The 16680-nt window shown below is 38.6% G+C and overlaps 1 protein-coding gene across 6 annotated transcripts in view; it reads right to left on the reverse strand.

Annotated features, from left to right (window-relative positions):
• LOC113956264 (solute carrier organic anion transporter family member 1A2-like) overlaps positions 1-16680 on the reverse strand; it is a 46489-nt gene that overhangs the window by 14229 nt on the left and 15580 nt on the right. For 2 of the 6 annotated variants that reach the window (XM_027662593.1, XM_027662585.1), the window contains exons 2-4: positions 16400-16445; positions 1975-2073; positions 782-923 (exon numbers count right to left, since the gene is read on the reverse strand). In XM_027662593.1, the coding sequence (XP_027518394.1) occupies positions 782-923; positions 1975-2073; positions 16400-16445 (287 nt within the window). Of the gene's footprint in view, positions 1-781; positions 924-1974; positions 2074-3104; positions 3230-4315; positions 4594-5794; positions 5914-7271; positions 7293-16399; positions 16446-16680 lie in introns of those variants that run through there. The other 4 variants (XM_027662612.1, XM_027662629.1, XM_027662621.1 and 1 more) reach the window with 4 other exon arrangements.

Genomic DNA, 16680 nt, shown 5'->3' on the forward strand with positions numbered 1-16680 from the left:
GCTGCAGCTCAGTGGTGTCAGCACTTCCTTTCCCTTGAACATGCAGATATAGGAGACCAGGAAAAGGGGGAGAAGGAGCCTTGCTTCCCCTCCCATTGTGCACATGAGCCTGTGCAGACCATTTCCTCAGCAGAGCCGGGGATATTAAAGATTCACACTGTGACTTCCCAGGTATAAAACACCCCCTCTAAGGACCACCATTTAGAGGAGTTGAAGCTATCAAGCCTTTTGTTTGGCTCTTTAGGCAATGGCAAGATATAAGTTTGTCACTGGGCAAAAAACTCACTAATAGGCAAGGTAAGGGGTACTGAAAATAGAACTGGAAACTTTCTGTGCAGCTACAGTTGTAGGGGTACAAAATCTTGAAATATTATTGAATTTAAGGATCCGTAATCCATTCCAGCCAACTTTGATTAAAAGAACTGTAAAATGCTAAATGTGACCTTAAATTCAAACAAAGCTTATAAAATCTTTTTGTTTTGTTCAGGAAGATTCAATACAAAGCTCTTAAAGTAGTTCTATTTTGTTAGTTGCTCTGTTATATTGTGTGACAGTGCAGAAATTAGCTGAACTACTTTTTAATACTAAACTTCCTCATCTAAGTTGTCCTATTAGTTTCCAAGACAATAATTGGTTAAGTATTAGCTGAACAGGAAGGACAGAGTTGACCACTATTGACATTTAGAGCAATTGAGAAATTTGAAGGATATGAGTCACTAGTACATATTCAAACAAATTATCATATTTTCAAATAATAAGAAATATTAAAATAAGAGATTACCGATTTCAAAGCTTCCATTAATGATCCCCACCAAAGAAGCTGGGATATTAAACTGTTTCTCTATCTGTGTGTACATGCTGTTCATGTAAGCACCAGACATGGTTTTACCAAGAAATGCAAGTGACAGTGCCAGCAGAAATACCTGGGAAGGAAAGAGCAGAATGCATAAAGAACTCAAAATTATACATTTATGAATATTCCATTTTTTCCACCAAAAACGTGCTTCCAGACAAAAAAAGTGTTCCTCTGTGTGTAAATCCCATCGTCTATCCTGCATCCACATCGTACATCCTTGTTCTTCACCTGCTCCCATTGACAAGACCGTCTTTAGAAACCTCAAGCCCCACTTCCCCAGCCAAGACAGGCTGAGCCTGCTGCAAGATTGCCATCTGCAGGACTGAAAGACCAGGGTGCACAGACCTTCCCATCCTCTGCTCATCTGAATGACAAATCACCTGCAGAATTAAGATTGTTTCCTTTGGTTGAATTACTCGATCCAGTATCTGCTCTCCCATCTCAGCACAGGTCGTGAGCCCATTTTAAACAGAAGGAGTAAACAGTGTCTTTTTGTTTAAAGGTATTATCTTTTTACAAGACAATTAGTAGCAATTGTCAGTAAAAAAAAAAATAATAATATGAATACATGCACTACTATTCAAATCCTTTTAATTTTAGGGCTCTTAATAAACAGTATTTACAAAATTAAATCTATAGTGTCTTTAAATACATCTCCTGCAAGCGCTAAAAAGCTTAAGTAGCGTATTTGGGCTTTGAGTTGCTATGAAAAACAAGCTATTTTACAAGGTTTTTATACCATTTCTTTACAACTCGAATAATCTAAGGTACATTAACAGCCCATATTTACTGACATGTCACAACCATTAAGGCTCATTTAACAAGTTTTAGAAGGAATGGTAAACATGTCAGACTGGGAGGATTGCACAAAGTCAGAGGTGGGGCTTCAAAGCAGCAATCGACCACAACTCCAAAACAGCACAGAGTGTAAAGTACAGGGACAGCAAAATCAACACATGGCTGTTTACAGACTTGTTTGACCTTGATCAGGGTATTAAGGGTAGAAAAGAAACAGCTTATTCATTCATTTAGTCTGGGTTGTAACTTCTACCAAACCACTGTAAGTGCAAGGAATTACAGGTGTGTGTTCCCACAAAATCACTAAAATGTTTCTGTACCTTCAGCTTGGAAATGCAACAGAATTTGTCCTCTGCACGTGGCTTCTCAGCTTCTTTCATGTTGCCTTTTTTAATTTTTCCCAATGTCTGTTTCTGAGTCTGTCCAATGATCCCATTACAGTGTTGAAAAAGACGAGAGAAAAGAAGAAAAAATTATGTCCCATGTTTGCCAAAAAAAATAAGATTCCTTCCAAGAGATTTGATATTTGAGCATCTTCCTTAAATAATTGCAAACCGGATTCCAACAAAACCTACGAGCCCATACACTTCATTCTCATCAAGATAATTTGATATGGGAAAGTCAACAATGTACAGCCAGTTATGTCTCATCAGACACTGAAAGCTGTCAGCAGCGTACAACCAGAGGGCAAAGAACAGAGAAAAGAGATGTTCTGAGGGCAAGCCTGAACACAGCCTTTCAGTCCTCTGCACAAGCATTTGGCACTGATCACTGTGGCAGACAGAACTACGAAGACCTATATGTTTGACTGATGTATACCTGTCTCCATGGTCTTTATTTACTACCCCTGCTATGGCTAGCCATAAAAAGTTTAGTTCTGCTCTGCATGTTCTTTTGAGCCCTCTCTTCTTCCACTGGTATCACTGTATATTTGTTAATTTTTAATAGAAACTCTAATGGAGATTAATCTCTTGGCATTAAAATTAGAGGGAAACAAAATAAAACCAAAACCATGGGACCAACTTAAGTTCTGAATGGAAACAAAACAGACTCCATTCTGCTTCCCCTCCCAAGACTTGCAAAAATATCCCTCTTTGTTTTTCTGCCTCCTTTTAGTGATGTCCATCTCGATTTGATGGTTAGAGCTTCTGGTAATGCTAAGCCACCTGCTTTTTTTACACATTTTACATGTATTCCAAAAATGTGTTCAAAGAGTAACATATTCCAGGGACTTAGATATACTTACCTGTAAAAGCACAGTTAAGCATAATTAAGTCTGGGTTGTAATTTAGTATGTTTCTTCTTTTTTTTCTGAGGGTTAGCACAATGGGTTAAACAGATTTCATTCTAAGGACTCCTAAAAAGACTTCATTAAATCAAGTTATTCAATACAGTTCCCTGCTCCCTGATAGAGTAAGCTGAACAAAACCAGGGCAAGTCAGAGCCCTACCTTATAGTCAAGATGCATACAGGTTAATTTCCTCTTTTTTTGTCTTGGACACCCTTTCCAAGTGTGATCTTGCAGCAACTCTTTGCTGTGTTTTCCGCTTCATGGAGCCATGGCTGGGAAGCAAACTTGACAAGCCCACCAAGAGGACTGAATTGCCTTTCACATTCTTCAACCCAGCACCCTCCCGGTCAATCTCTTCAAACATTAATTTCTACAACAATGTTAATCCTCTCAAATGTGTTTCCTAACTAACTCAATTCCTAGCAAGTTCACGGGCATTAACTCCTTCTATAGCTACCTTCTCTATTTTCAGTCTCTAAAACTGTAATGCGTTATTACAGCATTCCTGGAAACGCTTCACAATTAATTGTAGGTGGTCAGCATCTCAGACAATTAGCTATGATATATACATAGTTTTTATTTCTGCTTTGCTTACACAAATTGTGTTCAATCACAGGACTAAACTGTGCTAATGCAGCTTTGCACTTTCTTTGCAACTTGGAATAAAATTTTATGTCCCAGGGAAACGTTTATGCATTATCTAAATACTGCCTTACTCAGAGTGGAGCCCACCAGTGATGCCAAAACATCATAACAGTCCCCCATGTCTGTCCTCTTCTGCTCCTAGGAGCTTGAAATGGGATTTTTCCCCTTACTATGCCAGTCCCTGCTTTTCTCTAACATACACAGGGAACATCATCTGGCTAATTGCAGGTTTTCTCTTCTGGTGCTACAAGATACCAGCCAGCAACCTCTGCCCAAATTTGTCTAAGTGAATCAGAAACTCTTCCTTATATAATTACAGAGGACAAAAAGGCCATGTTTGCCTTTCCTTATTCACACCTTCCCTCAAAGCATGAATTATGGTAAAAAAAAAAAGGTACATCTCAATCCATTTTTTACTGGGATAATTATTAAGATCACGAATTGGAAAACAAAATAGACAGAATCACTATTTCCAGCTTTGTTCCTGAGATGGTCTTTGCTAGCTTTATAATATTTTTTTAGTCACACTTGGTCAAATGGAACTGAAACCGGCACAGACTAACAGCCTAGATTATCAGAGAGGTGTAGGTGCATAACTCAGCTCAGGTGCATTTACACCACACTTTAAATCCAGGTTAGAACTTAAACCACCATTTCTGTGCCTAAAGATGAACCAACAGTGCTCCCACTCCCTTCTCCCATCTACATACCCTCCTGTTGCACACCTTGCTCAGACTCCTGGTCTCTTCAGACTCATCTGCAAACCTCTTTAACTCATTAAACAGGCAAAAAGTTAATGCAGCAGAGAGTTAATGCAGCAAAAAGATCATTTTTCAGGGAGTGAGCTGATTTGACCCACTGAACAGTTCAACAGATGTCAGACCCACATAAGCAAAAGAGCAGGAAAGTGGAGCAAAGAATATGAGAAGAGAGGAGAAAGTGGGGGTGAAAGCAGAGTAGGAAAGGACAGAGAGCAAAACATGCCCATCTGAGCACCAGTCATGTGTTATGTCACCTCAAATACTTGTGGTCTCAAGCCCTAACCTGAGCTGCCCAGGCCAGCCCTGAACACAGCTGGACTCCCAGGATCGGCAGAGTTGTAAGGAAACTATCTCCTTCAGTGCACACCCATCAATATCTTTTTAGCCAACAGCAAGAGGAGAGACAGCTTATGCTACCAGGATAGTCACAGAGTGACAGCTTTGTAACAAATCACTTGAGGAATATGAACAGGCCAGGTAAAACTGTATAGTTCCACAAAACTTTGCCCTCAGGTTCTGACTGACCTACCAGCTATGATGTAAACACCTGCTCTTGAATCCCACTCACAAGCCTTCAAAGTTCACTGAAACTTGAGAGGTCAGTAAAATTCCTCCTTCTGCTTCTGCACTGAGTTGGTGACATATTTATGGCAGGCTAAGAAATCAGCAGTGACACCACAACTGCCTCTTCCAACCATCTCCACTACTGGACTAAATCTCCACAGGCACCCAGAAAGGCAGAGAGGTGATGAGAAGACTTGTGTCCTAAAAGACACCCACTTTGCTGAGTGCACAAAGAACTGACACACACAGAGTGGACAGTTCAGCACAGGCCAGAGGTACAAAGCAGCTGTGTGATGTACAGCATCCCATGTAACTTGGGCTGAACAAGGTTGGCTTAAAAACAAATCAGACACTTCCTGTGTGGATCAAAACAGGCTTGTTTGGGGCAGCTGACAACAGCAGGCAGGTCAGCACTGAGACAGGAGTTTGGGCCCATTTGTCCCACACAAACCCATAAATACCTTTTATAGTTTTAAACCACGTTTCACTTTAGCTAACTAATAAAAAGGACAAAACCACACAAATATCTCGATTTAAAAGTTTATGATGCAATGTTCTGCGAGCTGCTTTGTCTGAGTCCCAAGGGGACATCCTGCTTTGAATGTAAAATTCATCTTCCATTTGGCTCAGCTTAGTCATATGGATAAACTGCTAAATCCTTGTTTTATTTACAAACAGGATTAAAAATCACATGAGGTAACCCTGCAGAGAACAATTACAGTGGCAGAGTTTTTACCTAATTTATTTTTCTGGTTGCAAAAAGCTTTCTGAAATCTTGTTTCAGTAGGTACAGTTCAAACTGTTACTCAAATGCAATTATACTAATGTTAGGCTGAGACAAAGGAAAATATTCTCATGGCAAAACAATTAGGTACTTACAGTTTTGAAAAAGTTTCTCCAAGAAATGACTGATATCACAACTTGAACTTTGACTTTTAATCTACATTGTTGAAAATTAACCCAAGTCCACCTACTGCCAAATTTGTGTCTTTGCCAAATTTTTTCAGCTGTGAACTTTAGAGTACTCAGATGTGACAGACATGGACTGAGCCCTTAGAAGGAAAATTGAGCCCATCTCTTTCTCTTCCCTGCCAAAATAAAAAAAATGGCCAAGATCTGACAGCTGTGTCAGATCTCTGAGTATGAAATGCTGACACTCCAGCCCACTGAAGACATCCAAAAGCACTCACAAGCAAGAAAGGAATTTTAAGAGTCCACATAATTGTGTAGATTTACAGGTTGGGTGGTGTCCTGTCAAAGGGTGACACAAGGTCAAAAGGGAAGAGGGGAATGAGTTTGTGTTAGTGATTAATGGATGTTGCAAAATCGGAGACAATTTTGAGCAAGCATAAATAGTTCTATCTAATGTGACAAGAAGAGATAATTTGACTTTGATTAAATCCATTAGATATCACATCTAAGAATCAGTAGATACACCTTCAGGTATTGGTGCTGAGACAGGTTTCATTTGTGACTTTGTCTCTTGGTGACACTTGTGTTTGTCTCCCTCACAGAAATAACTACTAATGCACATGAATAACCTAAATTCAAGGTCTAAAATGTGTGGTGAGGGTGGGATTGGGATTGACAAAAGCCTGACTTTTGAGCATAACTTCCAGGGCAGTGTTTCTCAGCTTTCCAAGGGAGCTCTAACCTTGCTGAAAATCCCCTCTGGACTCCCACATCCCCTGTATGGTTATGTTGCTGGGAGGGAAAAACAACACACCAGCAAGATATCTGGCATTTTTATTGCACAGTGGTGTTGCCTCACAAACTTACAACTCTACTGCTGTACTGAGAAACATTTTGTAGGCACTCTGCTGATGCCTTACAGACAATTGGTGGCTGAGGATCCTGATCTGCTCAGTGCTGCACCAGAGCGTGCAGTGAGGTGTTTTCCCCTGTCATATCTTATAATAAAAGTTCATAATTTCAAATTTCTAATATAGTATCTTCTCAATTCTCACACATTAGAAAAATTCTCAAGTAAAAAGCTATTAACATGTTTCCAATATATGAAAAGTCTCATACTCCCTCAGAAAAAAATACTTTTTGTTAGAGTTATAGCACTGCTTTCATTTTCTCCTCATGGAGAAAATCACAAATCTCCAAATCACACCTGATGGCTGCTTGTACTAGGATTTTGTTTTTACAGTTTAATTAGAAATAGAAAATATGTTTCCACATGCAGGACTGTGTAGTTCTACAGTCTCTGTAACATTATTTTGTTCAACAATAATTTTAGCTTAGGGTGAGTGAGTCTGAAGATTCAGACCCAGCAAAGGAATTACAAAAAATGGAAATCAAAATTTCCAGCCAAATAAACACCACTTAACAATTTGCTTTAAATACTTACCTCCATATCAGAAAAAAGTAACCCAGAGGTTATTTTAAGATGCAGTTTAAGTGATTTATAATTGGCTACACATACAAATTAAATACCTTGTGAAGAAAAGAGGAGTAGATATATGAACTTAACATATGTTAACAAATGCACCACTAACTAACTATTCAGTAAATTCATGTAAAATCCAATACACATGGTATTCAGTATTGTTCTCTGTTGTGAATAATTAATGGATAACAAAGCTTATAGAGAGTCTGTGATGTCTTAGCATATTGGATTCCCATCTTCTCCATGAGATTCCTCAAGGCCATATTTTCACCAAGTTCACTATCAGCACTCTGCTTGAGCAACTGAGACTACAGCTATATTTTTCTGTCTGGATAGCTTTTGTTTGAGAGGTAGCTCTAATCATTCTACTGCTTCAACATAAGGAAAATACCTCGAGAGCATCAAGTATTTGTACAGAATCAGGGTATACCCTATTCTTAGCAAGTAGTTTTAGTGAAGATGCTCACAATAGGCATTAGAGTCATATACTTCCAGAGAGCAATTTATCCCATTTTAAGACAGCTGTCTAAAATAAGTAGGAGGAAATGGTCTCTGGAGGTGCTTATTCCTTCCCTTGGATTTGAAATTCTAGAGAGCTAGCTTAGTCTAAATAACTAATTTTTAGACAGATAAAAATCAGGTCAATGACACCTGTCCTGGTTCTCTCTCCTAATGTTGTTCTAGATCTACTCATCCCAGCCAAGGAACTAAAAAGTCTGTCAGCCAGCAGCTCCCAGCCTAAGGTCAGGACCCCCTTACAGTTGCTTATGCAAATTCACAGGAAATTCAAAGGGATAAACAGTGTTCTTATGTAAAGCAGTAAAAGTTCTCTGTGAAAAATGTAAAGTACAATTATTGGTCCCAGTCCAAATGTTATACGTCGTGGTGAGTTACCTACCACAAGCACAGAAGGCACTCCTGGTCTCACGGTAAATGCCACACATTATTTGGAAAACACTAATGACTAAGTAGCTCTTTCCCAGTTGTAAACAATCACATTTAATTCATGAAAAGCTGGAAATAAGAACTATATCTGCACAGAACTGAGCACTGCAGCAGTCTTGGGTTACACATCTAATAGAACGTAGCACAGCAACCCAGATAAGGATGTCATGACACAGAGGAAGTTCACTGCCATTTCCCCCACCAGTTTAGAGCTGGACCACAATCCAAGCAATGTCTAAATCCACTTTTTTTTCTCAGTAGTATCTCCTGAGATCTGCTTCTCTGGCAGGGCACAGCTGTGGTAGTTGAACAGCCATGCACCTTCCAGTCAAATGGAGGCTAACGGGGAGAATTTCTCGTGAGGGCAACACAGAATTTTCTTCTCAGGGTTGTGTCCTGATCTGGGTACACACTCCAAGAGCTTCACTGCAAATTTCAACTTTTAAACAGACTGGCAAAACTGAGTGTAGAAACCTCACAAGACAGGCTCTTTCACAATATTTTTCTCTCCTTTCACCTGCTCACAGGGGTCACAGCACCTACATAAATTAAAAAAAAAACCAAAACAAACCTTCTCAAGATATTTTGGGAACCTACTCTCTCAAAAGAAAGAGAAGAAGGATGCAAAATAAAGAAATATATAATAATTTAACTGATCCTCCTTTAATCAAAAATGCATTTATTTTGGCAGTGGTTATACCAGACTAAGGTAAATCATGGGGAACTATAAGGTCTCATTATATTGGCCAGTGAAGAGATTAATAAGTAAGACCTTGATCTACTCAAACCAGGTAGGGAAGCATCTATCTGCACTTAACAAAGAAAATAGGGTGATGATTACCTCTGTATATGCAGAAACACAGACAGGTACAAAACTTTCTGCTTGTTTTGAGTCTGAATTCAGATGTAGTTTGACTTTCCAGTAAGATTTCCTTTCCTCTCACCTGAACAGAGTACATGTCAGCTACAAAATAAAAATTCAGATCTGTCTCCCATCCTCAGCTTTGCCATTGACTCTACACATCCCTGTTAACTCCTGTTCATCTCAGCTCTTTCCCCTGTAACACAGTAGATAGTCATTTGTAGCAAACATTCAGATCTATACCTTGGAGATAATACTGTCTATGTGCAAAACATTATTGCTGTCTCTTTTCATAACAATTTATTTATTTAAACCAGTGACACTGTCATAACAGTTTCTCCCTTAAGAAAGCAGTTTAGCACATTGATTTGCACTTGTATGGATTTGGGGGCTCTGCTTTTGTTTTAGCAAAACATTCATGTCTTTATGTCTTTATGAAGACATAAAATCCTTTATTCTTCGCAAAATTTGCTATGAGTCAGGAAGACATTCTGTTATACAAACTTCTGGTTTTAAATGTTAGAAAACATAAACGTTCCAATTGTCAAAACAGCTTTTCAGAACAAATTATCTACATAAAAAAAAAAAAAAAGGTTGAAAACCTAAATATATACTTTTGGGCAGTACCTCCTCTTTAAAGTACAAAGGGATTTGTTGTGAGATCAGGTCGTCAGCTTTCCACTAACGAGGCACATTGTCTCATGAACACACTTTCAGAAAAGTTAAAGCAACGAATGTACTGTAGGTTGACTGGCAGTTCAAAGCTTCAAAGTCTCTCCAGGGATTTTTACTCTAGAAGAATGACATTCACTGTGATTCATCAATCAGTGGTTTATGTAACCTGATCTCATTTCACTTTCACTATCCGTCAAGTCCCCAAGGTTTTTGATGTGTGAAAATACCCTTTGTGTGCAGAGGTACCATCAGGCTGGATACCAGTTACTAGAAACTGCCTGAAGCTGATACACCTGGCCTTTCTAGGCACATTTTATGTAGTGACCTTGCCTAAAAAAGCTCAGTCCTAAAAGGTGAAGCATCTGAGTGGAATCTCGAGGATCTTTTGGGAATCAAGCACATACCTACACATGTACCTGTGAGCAAGGGGCTTCCTGGATACAACCATCTCATTTCTAAAAAATAGGAAGTTTTAACAGAATCCTCCAAAACTGATGCTCTTTCTCAGAAAGGTTTAAGTTGAATGAAATATACATCCTCTTTTCACAATGAAAATTAAAGTACTGACTTTAAATAACAGTGTATATTTAAGACTTTCTGATAAAAAATACCTTGCCTCTACACTGATATTTTTTATGGTTCTTTCAACAATTGCTTATTCAACTTCTACAAACTATTATGAGTATTATAAAAGGCAACAGGATGGTATATGACTTAAAGCAGTGGGCTGTAGTGACCCATAACACCATGAAGGTTATGGCAGCTTATAAAATAATTTTAGAGCGTGTTAACACCTCATTTACATGGAATTATATGAAATGTTCTTCTGATACGAAATTATATATGACATTGCTTAAATTCTCCATTTTTTAACACAATACCAATAAGTATGAACAACACAATACCAATAAGTATGGCAACATGATAGCTCTCTAAAAGTAAACCAGCCATTTGCAGCCCGTCCATGGGAATGCACCAGGAAGGGTTACAGGGTCTCTGTGAAAACTAACAAAATCAAGCCTACATCCACAAGAATCATAGTCAGCAGCTAGAGTGGAAATGTGCAGGAATCCTGTAAATCAAGAAAAAGAGAAAAAAAAAAAGACCACCTATGCAAACAATAGTTTATGTAACAGAAAACACTCTGAAATCAAAAGCAGAGTTTCAAGGATCCATCTTAAATAAACAGTACATATTTAACACCTAAGGATTTTAAAGACACTTGTCCTCAAGTATGTGCTTGTCTGCTGCTCTTCACAAGGCTCTTTTCTAAACCAAATGCTTTGATAAGATGACTGTCAGCTTTATCCCATTAAAACTTTACCATTCATTGGCACAATATGTGTTAATATGAAATCATTTCAGTCTGTTAGTGACTAACACATTCCAGAGCCTCTTTTTTTTTTCCCCTTGCAATAATACAGTGCTTTCAATTTTCCACTGGGTATTTCATTCAATAACAGTTTATTGCAAAAAACACCATGTTTTGAACCAGCCACCTCACCTGTAACTCCTAAAATGTTTGTGAGAGCTCACATTTAAATGCTGACTTTTCCACACCATTCTTGATTTCTGTTATCAAGGATAAGATCAACCAGAGTGGATTTGTTGCTAAATGGATGGAAACATCAATATTTGGCATAAAAAACACTGCCATAACAGACCAAAAATCCACTATATTTTTTCAGATGCATATACTGAACTTCTACTGAATTTTTAATGACTTCTTACAGCAGAGAGACAATTTCATGTACTGATTCATGTTCCTTGTGCTTATCAAAGTCTTTTCTCAACTCTAAGTCGGATGAAAAGGTTAAGTCTTGCACTCACACGTACAACAGTTCAAGCATACTGTAAATTCAGACCTACTGCACTTCTTTTTGAAGAAGAGCTATCTTATTTTGCAGCTACATGTGATGACATGCAAAAAAATAATTTATATTTCATGGTATTGTCAACGTAGATTCTCCTACGTAAGCGAGTAGACTGCATTTGCCCTTAGTGAAAAATAATTATGAACATGACTGATTCTCAGTTCAGCACAACTCTCCTTTTTAAACAGCAGAGAAAATGCCACTATTAATAGCAGAACTGTCAAGACAGCATCATCTGAAAGACTCAGAGTGTTTCAAGACAAAGCCAGATTGTCATTCTCTTGCTGCACTTTGTCAAAGATGATGGGGAGAAAGGAGGGGGAAGAAAAAAAAGTCTGATTATTTAAAGAGATAATTTAAAAGGAAAGTTAGTTAAAATTTATGCTCTGGATCAGATAGGAAGGGTTGACATGATTCAATATAGGATTCTTTTGAAAACCAGCTGTTTCTCTTGCAGGAGAATGGTTCCATTTGTCCCGTGTTTACTAGGAATTCACCTCCAGTGAAATAAGTCTGGGGACCATGGAGGGTGGTTCCTGGTCTCACTGTACCTTCTACAGATGTCTGTGCTCTTTACAATATGCTGAGGTGGGGTAAAAGGGGTGGAGAATTCTCACAGTTACACTCAGTAAATCAGAAACAGCACTTCTACACATACCTAAACCCTTAATCATTTTTTCTCCTAACAGGAGCATTGGGGGAGAGTCAATTCTGCACATTCAGTAGCTTTGGGGTGACCTACTTGTGGCCTTGCAGTACCTGAAGGGAGCCTGAAAGGAAGATGGAGAGGGACTTTCTACACAGGCATGGAGTGACAGGACAAGGAGGGATGGCTTCAAGCTGACAGAGAATGAGTTTTAATTAGTTACCGGGAAGAAACTCTTTACTGTGAGGGTGGTGAGGCACTGGCACAGGTTGCCCAGAGATGCTGTGGATGCCTCACCCTTGGAAGTGTTCAAGGCCAGGCTGGATGGGGCTCTGAGCAACCTGGTCTAGTGAAAGGTGTCCCTGCACATGGTAGCAGGGTAGGAACTAGGTGGTCTTTGAGATCCCCTCCTACTCAAACCATTCTATGATTCTACGATTCAATATAGTCACTCCAGACTCTTCCATAAGGAGACACCTATGCAGTGAACAGGGATGCAAATTTACAATGCACTGGTTCCACAGGGAGGCACTCAAGGAAGTCCCAAAACCTTCCTTTTAGTGAGATCCTTTGTTCTTCTTTGAAGTGCACATATGAGTACCACACATGTTAGAGGACTCTATATACTACTGCAGTAGTGGTATGTATAAATTACAGCAATATCTTTGAAACCTGAATACCTTTTTATACATCAATTCCTATACAAAGTGACTTTAGAAAATTATCATAGCAGGAAGCAATGGATGGCTTAGGTTACCAGAAAGGAAGAACACTGCTACTACTTCGTATGATATATTTACCATTAACACTGCCTAGAGCCCTTGAAAGGGATATTGCTAACCAAAGGGGAGTTCTGCTTTTTCTTATACTTCTGGAAGCAAGTTGGAAGAGAGACAGGGGGAAAGAAAGTCTAGAAGTTAAACCTTCTGTTGTATTCAAAGGTAAGTTGTTGGATGCAAGCCAGTGGAAGTCATGCAATTAAAACTCTGTAAACTGTAAGTAGGAGCGGCATTAGGAACTAGAACTCATCAGTCACTGATCTGTCAATTCTGACTTTGCTGATCTAAACATGGAGTTTATTTCTCTTGCTTGGGAGATTCCCAGCTATAGGAACTGATTCAGCACAGACTGCTGAGCTCATTCTCAGAGCAATCATTAACAATAGTCCTTTGAGGCTACATCATAGTTCTGTCAGTGGTGTGAGCTGACTAATATAATACATCACGAAAGTAGTTTTGAAATATTGCTAACTATCCAAATTACTTTTTTCCATTTCCTAGTCAATTCCATGGACGGTCACCCTTCATTTCTGAATCACCTGTTTTTTCCACTGCAGAAGCAATTCTTAACTTTCTTTCTCTTACCTCTCTGCTGCTTCTTACATATTTCTTCCACAGGCTTAACATCGATTTTTGGGATCAACAAAGAGAGCTGTTTGTATTTTTGTCAGCACTGAAATGGCCCACACCGAATAGGAATGACAAAGAAAGTTGTGCTAGCAAAAGCTTATTTGGTAAAACACTGTTTGAACAAAGCAGATACAATTACAACTCCATGGACCAGAAAGTACAAACATTGTAGTCTTCATCAACATAGCACCAAGCAAGAAATACCAGAAAGAGGGTATTATAGCCAAAATTTTCAGACTTTGGCATCCAAATGTAAAAATTTAGGGAACAATCAAGGTTCCTAATTATAAGTGTCTAGTGTAATTTTAAACTCTCTCTGATGTTCTACTTAGTTTGTAGTTGCTACAACAGTGCTAGCCAGGTTCAGGAATGTCAATACTGGACATTCTAGGACATATAAAATGATAGCAGAGAACTCTGTTTAGGGAGTTGATTTACTCCTCTAATTTCAGATTTGGCTATTCGAACACAAGGCATTTTGACTATCTCAGAGGTGCTGATGCTATCAATGAAACCTCTTTTTTATACTTTTATGCTTTACTTTTGGTTTGCAGCTTAATTTAGAAGGAATCAAAGGCTTATAAAGGCTAATAAAATTGCTATAAACATGAAAAAATTTTGTCAGTGCACATGAAACATTGTGCTGAACTCATGTAACAGCTACAGGCTGTGAGGCACACACCATTCTGTTTCATTATTGGTGATATTCACACTGATGTATATTAATGCTGCTGTTATGCTTTCTAGTTTATTCAAAAAATCAAAATAAGCCCATTTAAGTTAATGTCTATAGCTTTTCCTTCTCTTTTTTGATACAACAGGCAAACTAAACCACGAGATAGTCACACACTTCTAGTTCCTGGTAACTGAGCAACAATGTAATTTACTGGAGACATCTGCCTTACACAGCTGTAAAGTGCAAGCAACAGGTAATATGGCTCTTTGTCACTCTCAAAAACGGGAGAGATATATCCATTACCAAAAGTCTTAATGTGTGTTATTAATGTTATTAAGCAAATGTAAAACTCAGGAATTGAAAAGCAGCCATTAAAGGTGGGAACCAGCTGTCCAGCAGGTGTCAAGAATAGCCTAAGAAAAAGGTAAATATGAGAAAGAGGGAGACAACCTTAAATCTCAGGCACTGAGCACATAAGGGAGTTAAAGCACCCCTGATGGAATTCATTTTGCACAGATTTAGACACCCACAGTGTAAACATCTATACCCGAGCGAGTCACCCGGGGTTGTTTTTATAGGCAAAAAGAAGAAACAGGCACTAATCATCTAAGCTATTTTAGAGTTCTGCATTGGAAACAGGCACTTGAATGGTCTCTCTATTCATCTCACATTTAGTCAGATAAATCCCACTCCCCGGTATACAAGAGCAGCAGACATAGGTGGGTGCCTGCTGCTCGGTCATCATTTTGCAACTCCAGACATTCATGTGGGTAGTTTCCAGAAGAAAGCAGGGCACTGGCAGACCATATCTTCTGGATTCTTTTTTAAGTCTCATCTCTGGTGTCCCCTAACCCTCATACAGGCACAATACTTTAGACAAATCTTTTCATACACACTTAAACCCCAATATAAAAATGACTTATGTAACTACTCAGAGTAGAATTGGTCAGTGGTTTCTTTAAGGAGAACACTGGATTTATTTTTTTTCTTAGGCTGGTAACAATTGTTTTGCACAGTAATGTAGTTGTTTTTCTAAGCTCAAGGTTACAGAACTTTGTCAGTGGTAAAAATAGTTTTCTAGCCACTCGCTGAATGGTACTAACTGCACATTAATTAGTACTAACATCTTGAAATTTGAGTTATGAATTGTTCTGCTGCCAAAGAGATTCCACAATTTCATATTAAGTTTCTGTTTATGTAGGAAAACACTACTCCTGCTTAAGATAACTTGTAACAGAAGGTGTAAGTTTGTTAATGGTACATCTGACTAATTGCTGGATAGACTTCTTGCTTTCTCTGCCAAGATGCTGTGTGGCCCAGGAGGCTGGCAATGATCCTGGGACACCATGAGCCTAGTTTCGTTTCTGCAGTGCACTCAAGAATCAGCCTTTCTCTTCTTCTCTCAAAGCACTAGTGGTTCCCTCCAAGGCCACTTGCAGGACAGCTAGAATTAAAATTTGGGACCAATATTTCTTTGAAAAGACTGTTTTACTTTTCTTGTGTCAACCCGTAGCTTAATTCAAGCTTGACACAGCAACTACTCAGATGCCTTAAAAAATAAAAGATTCTGAATGTTCAGTTCAAACTTTTAAAATCTTAAATGCATACTGATCTATCCATTGCTTTTCAGGATTTCAAACAACATCTTTCACAAGAGCTGAGCACACATACCACTACTGAGTGTCAGTGGGACATGGATCTCTTTTCATCCCAGAAAAAGTGCATCAAGGCATTTTCAAGTTCAATATTCGAGCAGTGAATATTGGCTGGTGTCAATCACCAGCCAGATTATCTGTCTAATTGTTTCTCAGCAAGATTCTCTCTCTGCAAAATGGGCTTAATCCTGCCTTCATTTCATAGGAGTGACATTGCTACACTGAAAATAACACCAAAATATTATTTCATTGTAGTCAAATGCTACAGTGAGACTTTGGAGAGATAAACCTGTTTCAGATGTTGCACAGAACTTACTGTCATGGTGAAGATAAAACACTGTACTTACTTTGCTTGCACTGGGACTTTCCATCCAGAGGAGGGATAGCAGGAACCTGGTGAAAAGAAGTATAGGATCATATCATTAAAAAACAGAGAGCAAAATATCCAGAAGTAACATCCCTTAAAAGAAAAAAAAAAAACAAAAAAAACCAAACCAGAACTCACAACACACACACACACACAAAAACCCAAATAAACAACTACAATGACCAACAAAACATTTTGTCACTTTCTGGAGTCTTATTTGCAGAGGAACTCTTGTAATCAAGTTAAGAGACTACTATCCCA

The sequence above is a fragment of the Corapipo altera genome, unplaced genomic scaffold (genome assembly GCF_003945725.1).
Source record: "Corapipo altera isolate COAL_440 unplaced genomic scaffold, ASM394572v1 1, whole genome shotgun sequence".
In the NCBI taxonomy this organism is placed as follows: domain Eukaryota; kingdom Metazoa; phylum Chordata; class Aves; order Passeriformes; family Pipridae; genus Corapipo; species Corapipo altera.